This window comes from Pelodiscus sinensis, chromosome 1, assembly GCF_052426305.1.
Source record: "Pelodiscus sinensis isolate ZL-2025 chromosome 1, ASM5242630v1, whole genome shotgun sequence".
Lineage (NCBI taxonomy): Eukaryota > Metazoa > Chordata > Testudines > Trionychidae > Pelodiscus > Pelodiscus sinensis.
In genome coordinates, this window is record NC_143052.1 from 191,196,877 (window position 1) to 191,210,035 (window position 13,159).

The window sequence follows — 13,159 nt, forward strand, 5'->3', positions numbered from 1 at the left end:
AAATCTTACTGTGGTTGTGCATCGGCAGAGAAAATTCTTCTTTGATTGTGGTCTTTTCAGTATTCTGACCAGCTGAACTATTCTGAGTGATTAGTAACCTGGTTAATTAATGCATTTTGTAATGCATTTTGCAATATCTTGGGGCTGTCAATTATTTCTCATTACCAGGAGTTTCCAAGTTACGTTTTGGTTAACATTGCTTAGTTCCAAGATTGAGCAATATGCCGCTTTGTGATGAAGTTGGTTCTGGCTGGAAGAGAGAGAAACAAATGCTGCTTCTTCGAGTGATTGCTCATGTGCATTCCAAAACAGGTGTGTGCGCACAGCGCACACGCGCCATCAGAAGATTTTTCCCTCAGCAGTACCCTTAGGGCCAGCGGGGGAGCCCCCTGGAGTGGTGCCGGTATATTGGCCCATATATGCCCCTGCTGGCCCCCTCGCCCACTCAGTTCCTTCTTACCACCATGACGGTCATTAGAACAACCCTCAGCTCCTTGAGATCGTTATCTGCATTCTTCTTCTTCTTTTAGTTGATCTTCAGTTAAGTGTCTGTGAATTAAGTTAGAGACTTCGTTGTTTTTGTTTTGTTGTTCCCCACTGTGGCGCACTGCACGCCCGCAGCAGGGCGTGCCTGGCCTGCCAGGCTTTAAGCCCTGCAAAAAGTGCAACAGGTCCATGCCGTATAGTGATTCACACTCCTCCTGTTTAAAGTGCCTAGGAGAAGCTCATCTCTCAGGGTATGTCGACACTAGCTTGTTAGTTCGAGCTAGGTAGGCAAATGAGGGCAACTGGAGTTGCAAATGAAGCCCGGGATTTAAATATACCGGGCTTCATTTGCATCTTCCCGGGTGCCACCATTTTAAAATCCTCCTTAGTCCGAACTTCGTGCCCACGGCTACACGTGGCATGGAGTAGGTAGTTTGAATTAGGATCTCTAATACTCGTGAGGAGTACCGGTAATTCTCCTTATGGAGATGGCACTCGCACTGGCACTGGACTCAGCACCAGCCTCCCACAGTGCACCAGTGCCACACACTGGGCCTCTCTCACCGACCAAGAGCTCGGCACCGCTCTCAATCGCCAGCACCTCAGAAAAAGAAGAGGCATAACAGCAATCGGTCCCCCCCATAGGCTTGCACCCTATAGTGAGGCACGTGGCGTCGATGAGCCTGGAGCCCGAGACCCTAAGGTCGGGCAGACATGCCCTCAATGAAGGGATGTCAGCCCTTCTGAGGACTTTCCGGACCCCTCCACACTGGAGGCGTTGGAGGCAGTTAAGGTCCTTATCGACTAGTTCCCCTCCCGTCCTCCCATCCTGGCACCCTCCAGATAGCACAGGGATGCTCAACATCGCTCCCCTCCTAAGGCGCCTGAAGACCCGATGCACGAGGGCAGACAACATCGCTCGGGCCCTACGGCACTGTTCCAGACTATGGCACTGGGCTCGGCGCGGCAACTCCGCTCAGCACCGCCATCAGCGCAGAGTGCACAGGCACGTACATGACTCCCTTGGCACCGAGGCAAGCCGGAGTCCATGGCTCGATGCACTGCAGCCCCGTTGGCACCCGTGTCTGCACCATCGTGGTCTGCCTCAGAGGATTCATCTGACTCCTGAGGTGGAGTCCGTCTGGTAGTCTAGGGGTTCCAGGTCCCACTCACGGCACCACTCCCATTCTCGGCACCGCTCCCGGCACCACACTCCTCCATACCAGTACCAGCAGCAGCAGTGGGCTCAGCCAATCCCAGTGCCCGTGGTCCAACAAATGTGGCCGCCTCAATCTCTGAGACAGTGGCCTTTCCGGACACCCTGGGCTTACCATCAGAGCCAGGGTGTAAATCCCCACAGATCAGCCTTCAGTTTCTTTGGGGCCACGAGTTCCTCCATTAGCTACACCCCTGGTCAGGTCCCCCATGTCAGGTCACTCCTTGCACCCGGGCCAGTTGTCCCCAGGCCCAGGAGTGAGCATGGTTCTGGTGAACCAACCCGGTCCTCCTCCTGCTTCATCAGTGACCACCTTGGATAATCCAGGACGCACCATTCCCACTGTGAGTGAAGCGCTGAAAGGGTCTTCATCTTCATCCCTGGATGAGGCATTGGCTGACTTGACACCATCCATGCCCTCCATGGATGCTAGGGTTCATCAGGACCTACTCCGTCGCCTGTCCCAGAGTTTAGGGGTACAAGCGGGAAAGGTATCCGATGACTCGTATCCCACTGTGGAGATGCTGCATGCTGACACTCCTTCCAGAGTGGCCCTACCTATAAACAAAACGGTACCCAAGATCTCTGCAAACTTGTGGAAAGTCCCGGCCTCTATTCCTCCAACCGACGAGCATGCAGAAAGAAGGTACTTCTTCCCCCAAGAGGATAACGAACACCTCTTCTCTCACCCTCCCCCAGGGTTGCTGGTGATCCAGGTGGTTAACCAACGGGAGAGACAAGACCAACAAGCTGGTACCCCTAAGAACAGGGAGGCCAAAAAGACTGACCTACCGGGTAGGAAAGTTTATGCCCCTGGTAGCCAACCAACAAGTTCTCTTGTCCCGCTATACCTACAATACCTGGATGCCTATGGACAAATTTACAGAGTTGCTCCTCGGAGAAGCTCACTCAGAATATAAAGCTCTCCAGGACTGCCCTCGAAGTGGCTCTCAACGTGGCTGACGCTGCCACCTGTGTGATGGCCTCCAGGGTGGTTATACGCCGCAGTTCTTGGCTCCAAGGCTCCAGGGTACCGCCGGAGCTCCAAAACACCATCCAGGACCTCCCCTTTCGAAGCAGACAGACCAGAGGCTCCATGGCCTAAAAGACACACCAGAGCTGTGCTCAAATCCCTGGGCCTTCACAGCCCCACCACCCAGAGGAGGTCATACTCTAATAGGAATGTTCCTAGAGGGCCTCCTCGGGTCCCACTCACCCCCAACTTCACCTGGCACAGAGGCAGGGGCATCAATGGCAGGAACAATAGGCGTTGTCCGCACCCAGCCCCAGATAACAATCAGGGGCACCCTAACAAACCCTAGAGCCCCTGACAGTGCTTTTGATGGGACCCACGAGGGTACCTTACCAGTCCCCCCTCTGATTTTCCAGGACCGTTTATCCCATTTTCTCCAGGTCTGTTACATTGGACCGATAGGTCCTAGAGATTGTAGAAAGGGGTTATGCAATCCCTTTCCACTCTCCCCCTGCTTCTCATTCCCCTACCCCATCCTTTTTCAGGGATCCCTCTCATGAGCCTCTGTTATAGGAGGAGGTTTGTCGTCATCTCACTGTAGGGGCGGTGGAATGAGTTCCCCTCGAATTTCGAAATAGGGGATTTTATTCCGGCTGCTTTCTAGTTCCAAAATCAAAAGGGGGTCTCTGCCCAATTCTGGACCTCAGAGCCCTAAATCTTTTCATCGTCAAATCAAAATTCAAAATGGTGACTCTGGTGTCCATAATTCCTTCCCTAGTCTCCGGAGACTGGTGCATTGTCCTCATCCTAAAAGAAGCTTACTTTCATGTTGCAATCACCCCTTTCCATCGAAGGTTTCTACGATTTGCTGTGGGACAGGAGCACTACCAATTCACGACCCTTCCTTTTGGTATTTCTGTGGCCACCAAACTCAGAAAATGGGGTGTCCAAATGTTCCCCTATGTTGACGATTGGCTCCTCAGAGGGGAGTCGAAAAGCCAGGTGAAAAATCACATCACCACAGTCCGGAAACTCTTTCAAGACCTAGGTCTCCTTTTAAACGTGGACAAATCCACCCTAACACCTACCCAGACAATAAAATTTGTGGGTGCCACCCTCAACTCCCAGTCTCAAAGAGCTTCTCTACCCAGCTCCCACTTTATCATGCTACAGTCAGCGGTTAGATCACTCCAAAATTTTCCAGTAATCTCTGCCTGGGCTTGCATGCGTCTATTGGGTCTCATGGCTGCCTGCACTTACGTTGTGCAACACGCCAGGCTGTGCATACGCCCGCTACAGATATGGCTATCGCGAATCCACAACCCGACTACCTACTCCTGGGACAGAGTGTTGACCATCCCTGCCCCTGTTCTCCTTGCGCTGGAGTGGTGGACCCATCAAGCGGAAGTCTGCGCAGGAGTCTCATTCTCCCAACCCGTCCCGTCCATCCGACTGGTCACAGACATGTCGGACACGGGTTGGGGAACCCACCTGGGAGAGCTGCTCACTCAAGGTACGTGGTCCCCACACAAAACTTCCCTGCATATCAATGTTGGGGAACTCAGGGTAGCCTGCTTGGCTTTTGTGGCTTTCCTTCCCCACCTGAGAGGCAAGCCAGTCCTCATCCTGTCAGATAACACGACAGTGGTGGCGTATATAAACAAACAGGGTGGGGCTTGATCCCCTCACCTGTGCTCAGAGGCGATTCACCTGTGGGAACTCTGCTTTGGGGCGGATACAATGCCATTGGGTGGCTATCTCCCGGGCTCCCAGAACGTCCTGGCGGAGAGGTTGAACAGATCGTTTGCGAACCATGAGTGATCCCTGCGTTGGAATGCTACCCAAGCTATCTTCTGCATGTGGGGATTTCCCCACCTGGACCTGTTCTCAACATGGCAGAACACGATGTGCCCCCACTACTGCTCCCTCATGGGACAGGGACGTGGTTCCTTAGGGGATGCTGTTCTCCTCCACTAGCCGCAGGGCCTGCTGTATGCCTTCCCACCCCTCCCACTGGTTCACATGGTCCTGCTGAAAGTGCAGGAGTTCAGAGCATCATTAAGCCTAATCGCCCCAGTGTGGCCCAGGCTACACTGGTTTTCGACCCTCTTCAACCTCTCATGAGAGAGGCCCATAATCCTGCCACCGGATCCAGACCTGATATACCCGGACTCGTGCAGGCTTTACCACCCAGATCTGCAGTCCCTCCACTTGACAGTCCCTCCGTGGTTAACGGCAGAGGAGCTTTCGTGCTCTCAACGAGTTCAGGAAGTCCTGCTGGGTAGCAGAAAACCTTCCACTAGAGCCACATACCTCGCTAAGTGAAAGCTGTTTTGCTGTTGGGCTTCTCAGAAGGAGGTGCACCCGAGGTGGGCACCAGTACCCCTGATCCAGGATTACTTGTTGGACCTCAGGCTCCAGCATCTCTCTTCCTTCTCCATTAAGGTCCACCTAGCGGACATCTCGGCTTTTCACCCAGGGGAAGGGGGGGAACGCTATTTGCCAACTGTGACAGGGTAGTTGGCAAGGCAGCACCGCCCCGCACTAGAGCCGACCCTGGACCTCGGGCTGGAGATCGGGGAGAGGGGGCGCATGGAGATAGCCTCAGTGAGGAAAGGGCCACGTTAGAGGCACCCCGCAGGACTGCGATCGTGGACTGCCGGGCAGATCCGGCACGTCCAGATGACGCCACTGGTGACGTCATGTGCGAGCCCCGGAAGGGCAAGACTGGGAACGCGGGGGCAAGGCTGACCATAGACGCCGGGGTGGGTGATTCAAAAGGGCTGAAGGGCTAGGACGGAGAGGGGGGTGAGCCGGAGAGAAGTGACGCCCACCCCAGGAGGAGAGGAGTGGTAAGCCTGGCTCCAAGCTAGTAGCCAGGAATTAGAGGAGTCTTGGGGGAAGAAGTGGCACAGGGCAGGGCTGTGGAACCTGTGAGTGGAGGGTTTAGGGGCTGCAACCCCCTCCTCTGAGTAGGGATGAGTGTCCCTTCCTTAGGGCCCTGGGCCAGGGCTCGGAGAGAGGGAGGGCCTGAGCCCCCTTCCCCGACCCTGGGGGTTCATCAACGCCAAACCCCTAGGGGCTCTTTCTACTACTAACGCAGTCCAGAGTAGGACCAGCCAGAAAGGACCGCAAGTTGGCGCTTATAGCAACAAACATTTACCGTCCCGTATGGGAGAGGACGGCTACGATTAGCCCAATGGTCAACAGGTTCCTAAAAGGCGCATCTCAGCGGTCCCGCCGCCCGCGTCCTCCGCCGCAAGAAAAGCCGCTCCGCGTCTCCCTGGTCTGCTGGGGGGAAGCGCCCCCCGTGCCGCAGAGACGGCGACAGTGGGGGGGGCACCCCGCACTAGCGGGGGCCCTCCCCCGGTTCATAACTAGGGGTCCGACTTAAGTCAGACCCACGTAACCCGGGAACTGCCTGTATTGGAATGCACATGAACAATCACTCGAAGAAGAAAGAACGGTTAATTACCTTGTAACTGATTCTTTGAGGTGTGTTGCTCATGTCCATTCCAAATCACCGCCCTTTATCTGGAATAGGCTGGTAAGAAGGAACAGAGTGAGTAAGGGGGCCAGCAAGGGTATATATGGGCCGATATACCGGCACCACTCCAGGGGGCTCCCCCGATGGCCCTAAGGGTACTGCTGAGGGAAAATCTTCTGAAGGCGCATGCACGCTGCGCGCACACACCTATATTGGACTGGACATGAGCAACATATCTCGAAGAATCAATTACGAGGTAAGTAACCGTTCTTTGGATTCATTCTGTAATCCTTGCTGATGTATTGGGAGATGTATGGATTAAAAAACTGTGGGACAGATGCATGTTCTTCTTGACAAGTGAAAGCCAACATGAAATTGTTGGTATTATTGCTAGATATTTCTTGAGGGTACAGGTAATGCGTCCTTTCTTAAAACAAACAGAACTCTTCTCCTTTTCTTCTCCAATCCTAATCCTTAAAGAAAATCTCTTGATCTGGTTGTTGGCAATTATAGCTCTTTCTGCAGTCTCCCATTTAATTGGAGGTTTTGGTAAAATAACTCTGCTATAACTGGTATGTTGAGTTCTCCTTGACTGTAGGTTGTACACCTGAGTATAGAATAGAAATTACTCTAGTGGTTTTTAATGAAACATTGGATTTTGGTTATTCATAATGAAGTTCCTTATGTCTTTATTTTCTTTTAAGCAGTTGATCCCTGTGAAGTATGGTGCAGTAAGCCAATTCATGTACTGAAAGACTATTGCGATGTGATTAAAATATACGTTGTTTGGCCATTTCTGCTTCAACTTGAAACTCATCCTGAAGTAACTGCTAACCACACACGTTTCAGGTAAGTATTCATGCATTTGTATTGGTGAAGCTTGTCCTTTACAATTTTGGTTTGATTCTAATGTAGAAGATTTCTGTGAATTTAGTGAATAGATGCATAAGTGCTAAAAGTGCCCACAATAATGCTTGTCTGGCCACGAGCATATTTGGGTATAATAAGGTCCTCCCAAATTCACAATTCATTTTGTCAGTTTCATGATCGTAGTATTTTAAACATTGTAAATGTCATGATTTCAGTTACTTAAATACGAAATTTCATAGTGTTCTAATTGTAGGGGTCCTGACTGAAGGAGGAGTTGAGGGAGGGTTGCAAGGTTATTGTAAGGAGTTGCAATACTGCTACCCTTACTTCTGTGTGGCTGCTAGTGGTGGTGCTGCTTTCAGAGCTGGGTGGCTGGAGAGTGGTGGCTGCTGAACAGGAGCCCAGCTCTGCTATTGTCGCTAGTAGTGCAGAAGTAAGGATGACATGGTGTGGTTTTGCCACCCTCTCTGCAGCTACCTTCAGAGCTGAGCCCTTGATCAGCAGTCACCAATCTCTGAAGGCAGACACACACAAGTGAGGGTGACCTGGCATGGTATTGCCACCTTTACTTCTGTGCTGCTGGCAGGGTACTGCCTTAAGAGCTGGTGGGGAGAGCATGTTGGGCTAGAGGGCCAGCACTAGCTCACTCTGCAGTAGGGGAGTGGGAATGGTGCCGGATCAAGGCAAGCCGTATGCAGTAGGTTCCCTACCCCTTCTTTAGGCCTTCTAGTAAGACTATAGAAAAAAGCCCTTACATTACACTTACTTGCTCGCTGTTTTGGTCTCTGCTACCCTGTGGGCATGCATCCTTCCCCTTTACAAAGCTCTGGGAAGTATCTGACAGCTGAGCATGCCACTTTCTTTAGGGAATAAATTGCAGATCATTCATGAGGAATGGCCTGTTCTGTCCTGTACTAGAAAAACTGCAGCAGGCAGACTGCTGATGCAAGGGATGGGTTGGCAGGATGGACTGCCATGCTATTTTGATATTTGTCAGCATGGAGCACTCATAGAACTTCTCAGGATGCTGATCTTAGCAGCTGAAGTGGAACTCAGAGAACCATGGGCAAGCAGAGTAGGCTGCTATGGGAGAGACTGAGTTGTGCTAAGCAGAGCTGAGGGGCGGGGGAAGGGTGTCCCCCTAACTAGGGATGTTAAATTTTGATTAATTAACTAGTCAAATAGTCTATGGGATTTTCATCAACTATTGGATTAGCCTATCAGTGCTCTTACTACATTTGAAAAGCAGAAGCCCCACATTCTGGGAATGCGAGGCCATTGAAGGAGTCCCTTGCTGGCCCCGTGCTCCTTCTGGGGCTTCTGGTTTATGTATCAAAAGCAGAATCACAGGAGAAGGGACACAAGTGAGGACTGCTTCAGTCCCTGTTTACGTCATTTCCTGCTGTGCCTCTGCCTCCCCAGCCCTCCTTGGAGCCAGTGCTGGGGGGAACTGGCTTTTAACCAGGCTCCTGCTGTTCTCTCTTCCCCTCCTCCCCCACCCCTGCTGCCTCTCTCTGATGGAAGCGGCAAGGGGGTGAGCGACTAGTTACATCGCTAGTCAACTATCCAATAAGCTTTTGCTTGTCACATAGTTGACTAGTCTCTTACATCCCTATCCCTAACCCTGTCTCAGGATGAGTCTGTCAGCCTAATGTGTGTGTTTCTCCCCATCCCCCCCACCCCCGGACACAACACTCTAATTTCTGTCCCCTCACTCACTTTAGTTGAGAAAGTGGATGTCAGTCTACTAGGATACATGTTTTTCAATGATCCATAGTTGTAGGTGCATCACATGATATTGTACCTGCCCCGTAGGGCATTGCAGCCCCTTCCCAAAGCAATCTGTAATCAGCAGCCAGTTGCACAGTGGGATGTTTAGCACCAGGCATTGCTCTCTGTTGTTGCAAGAATTATTAATGTTGATGCATGCTTCCAACATAAACAGTTTTTGTGGACAGGATACTGCAGATTTAATTAAAGCTGCATAACTTTTGCTACCAAAACCTTGTAGTGTAGACCAAGCATTAGATTCTGAATATCAGAGATAAACTCTTTAAAGATGGATGCCTGTTATTAAACAACCAAATCATTGCCCTGGTTTTTGAAAGTGCTAAACACCTTGCAGCTCCCATTGATTATCCATTTTTAAGAGCTTGATCTAGATTCCTAGATAGATCTATAGAAGTTTGTCTTTAACTTGAATATTAATAGCTAAGATTATGTAATAGGACACAAATTACCTTTCTAAAAACTGTTTTCATTTAAGTTTGAAGAGGCTCCAGAATATTGAGGTTCTGGAAGACTTGGTCGACTTGTCTAAGAAAGTTGTGGTAAGTGGTGTGATATAATTTACATGTTTTCAAATGTGTTAGACTGATTAATTAGCATACCATGGTACAGATCTTGATCTGTATGTTAAATTAGTTCAAGACAGTTGTTTCTGCAAGGGTGAATAAGTATGTTGACATCTTTTTTTGGTTGCTCTATGGGTGACTGTTCTTGAAAGGAAAAGAAAACGAGTCAGTGATGTCTGCAGGAAAACTAGCCTTAGTGCATTGGTGGGCCACCAGTGGCCCATTGGGGTTCTATATGTGGCCTGCAGACATTGTTTACTATTGCTCATGTGCAGGATTGGGCATCCTATCAAAGGACTGCTATGGTTCAGTCAGCACACTGCAAATTCTAGGTATTCAAGCACAGTTACCGGAATTTAGCGAATATAGCAACCCCCCCCCCTTGCAGGGCATACTCGGATGTGAGGTATACAGAATTTTTTTTACTCACCAGATGGTGAGTTGCCTCTTCCTGTGGCTGCGCAGCTGCCAGCTTCCGGGCGGGAGAGCACTCACTCCCCGGTTCCTGCGAAGCCACAGGAAGGGGTGGGGGAGCGCTCATCCCCCGGTTCCTGGCCTCCAGCCTCCGAGCAGGGGAGCGCTCACCCCCTGGTTCCTGCGCAGCCGCAGGAAGGAGCGGGGGAGTGCTCACCCCTCTGCCCCTTCCTGCGGCTGCGCAGGAACTGGGCAGTGAGCGCTCCCCCGCCCGGAGGCTGGTGGGTCCTGCTCTCCCGCCCCTTCCTGCAGCTGTGGAGGAACCTGTGGTATGAGCGCTCCCCTGCTCAGAGGCTGGCGGCTGCGCTGGAACCTGGGGTTGTGAGTGGCTAATCCCTGCCCCCCAGCACCGTAAATATACCCCTAGCAAATATACCCCCAGTGCAGAAAAGTCTTGTATACCCTGCAGGTTATACTCGTGCGCAGGGTATACAAGATTTTTTTTTTACTCAAATAGAAAAAACCGCGGGGTATATTTCGGTGCGTGGGATATTCAGGTGCGGGTTATAATTGCTAAATTACGGTAGTAAAACTGTCCTATCCTGGGAGAGCATCTTGGTTACTACAATCTTGTGGCCCACTGATATGAAGGAGGGCCCTTCTGCATCCCAATCAGTAGTCAAGGTTTCCCATTGCTGCATTAGGTACTGGATTGGAGCCCAAGTTCCCTGTAAGCCGTGTTGCTGTCCAAGGAAGCCACATAGATCAGGGACCTGCAGCAGCTGGAGGAGGGCCACCCCATCCTAACCTGCCCTCCAATCTACTGTGGCTACTGGCCCCAACCAGGCTCTTGTCATGGTGGCCCTGGCCCCTCTTTCCCATCCCCATTTCACCCCCCCCCACCTCACGTGCTGCTGTGGGGATAGAGAGCTCGGAGGGGAGTCCTATCTCCTTACACCCCTGTACCTCAACTCTCTGCCCCAGGCCTGAGCCTGCTCCTACACTACAAATCCTTTGGTCCCACCCCCGCCACATGAATTTTGTTGTGTGCACCAATAAGGAGGTGAGGTGTTGCACATCAGCTCCTCATTGGTGCACATAACAAAATTCATTCCACCCAGAGATGGGAAAAATTAGAGGGAACGCTGTATGTACAGTGGATAGCACAATGTTTCCTGATCCATTATTGCAGTACAGATAATAGTGAGATGAGGTCTTCCTGCCCTACAGAGTGAAATAAAGTTGCTGTTTCTTACTCATTTTCCACACTTGTTTTGCTCAGTAACAGATTGCTGTTTTAATCTTGTTGATGCTGCTGGTTTGGGTCACAACCACCAGATACTGATAGGAGACCCCAAACAAAGGAGAGGAAAATGCAGCAAAGAAAACAGAGGGCTCTGGGCGGGTCTGTGTGTGTGGGTAAATGATTAAGCAAATATTTTATTTTTAGTGTGTGTTTTTTAAATTGAGGTATTGCACAACTTTTACTTGGAAAATTATGAGGTCTATGGAAGATTGGTTGTGTAGTGCAATGGTTCTCAGCCAGGGCTATGAGTACCCCCTGGGTGTGTCTAAACTACACCCCATTGTCAACACAGGGATGCAGATTAGGCACTTCGAAAGGTCAAATGAGCCCAGGATTTAAATATCCCGGGCTTCATTTGCATACTCACGTTCAGGCGCTGCGTCGATCATGTGCCCTTTCGAAAGTGAAGTCTAGCCACGGCTCTGCCTACAGCGAGGAGCTTTTTCAGCAGATCCTGTACTCCTCATTTTTTAAGGATATTTAAATCCTGGGCTCATTTGCACTTTCGAAGTGCCTAATCTGCATTCCTCTGTCTGCAGAGGGATGTAATTTAGACACACCCCCTGAGTCCATGTGAACTTACCTACATTTTAGCCTAGTTATACAACAGGCTATATAAAAAGCACTGGGAGAGTCAGTACAAACTAAAATTTCATACAGTGAGTTGTTTGAGCTGTTTTATGTGCTTTACACAACATTATAAGTACAATATTTATAAAATACATCAATTGGAATATAATTACATGATAAAAATGAGAAAGCAATCATTTTTTCAGTTATATTGTGCTGACACTTTTTTTTTTTGTCTGATTGTGTAAGCAAGTGGTTTTTCAGGGAGATGAAGTTTGTATGAAAGGCAAATCAGCTCCCTGAAAGGGTATACTGATTTGGGAAGGTTAAGGACCACCCAACTAGTGGGTATGTTGTTTCTGTCTGTGTGTTCCACTTGCAGAAATAGAACTAGCAATCTTGTTTGAGAGGTAAGTTAATATGTTGCGTTTATTGTAAATGCAAAATTCATTTCCTGTCCCTAGATAACAAAATTATCCACCACACACACACAGTTCTACAGATAGGATATGATATGGTTCACTGGTCACGTGGTTTAGACATGAGGAGGGGAGCAGTGTTGTGTTAGCGTGCACCAGTGTTGCTGGAAGATGATCGTAGAACCAAAATACCCAATTCTGTATATTTACATCTATTTTATTATATGTTCTAGTCCGTAGATACTGTTCTGTCCCACTACCACAGGGCACAGTATAATGAGAAGTCATCAGTTAAATTTTCTTTTCTTGATGAGGCTTTTGTGTTTCTCTTTCTTAGGTGGATTGTTTTGTAGGGCTGGCTCCCATTGTTCTTCTGTCATCAAGGTGTGGTGCTGGCAGCTGGTCACAAGGGCTGGCTTCAGGGACTGATTCTCTCAGACACAGGCTTCAAATGAGATTGTTTAGAGTTAGGTGTGTATATATGCAGAGTTAAGAAAGTACAAAGTTTAAAATGGGGCTTCAATTACAATAAGGAGTCACTTGAGTTAAAATGTGTTAAAAAGGAATTACAATAACACATTCTTCAAAGGCAGTTTTTAACACATTAATTCAAAAGTAACCAACACTGCTTCACTTATAAAATCCTGTTAATTAAAAACTGGGCTGCAATTAATGAGGTTATATACTGGCACATTGCTAAGAACATAAGAATGGCCATATTGGAGCAGACCAATGGTCCATCTAGCCTAGTATCCTGTCTGCCAACAGTGGCCCCAGAGGGAGGGAATACAACAGGTAATCTCTCTCCTGTCATTCATTTCCAGATAAACAGAGGCTAGGGACACCATTCCTACCCATCTTCACTAATAGCCATTGATGGACGTAACCTCCATGAATCTATCTAGCTCTTTTTTTAAACCCTGTTCAAGTCTTAGCCTTCACCATGTCCTCTGGCAAGGAGTTTCAGAGGTTCATTGTGCGCTGAGTGAAGAAAAACGTCCTTCTGTTTGTTTTAAATCTGCTGCCTACTAATTTCATTTGGTGACCCCCTCTTTCTTATATTG

General features: G+C 49.4%; 1 protein-coding gene across 3 annotated transcripts in view; it reads left to right on the forward strand.

Moving 5' to 3' along the window:
* The window catches only part of TTC3 (tetratricopeptide repeat domain 3), a 149,668-nt gene that overhangs the window by 15,274 nt on the left and 121,235 nt on the right, over positions 1-13,159 (forward strand). For 2 of the 3 annotated variants that reach the window (XM_075911810.2, XM_075911801.2), the window contains exons 4-5: positions 6,867-7,011; positions 9,299-9,362. In XM_075911810.2, the coding sequence (XP_075767925.2) occupies positions 6,867-7,011; positions 9,299-9,362 (209 nt within the window). The remainder of the gene's footprint in view (positions 1-6,866; positions 7,012-9,298; positions 9,363-13,159) is intronic. The other variant, XM_075911793.2, reaches the window with a different exon arrangement.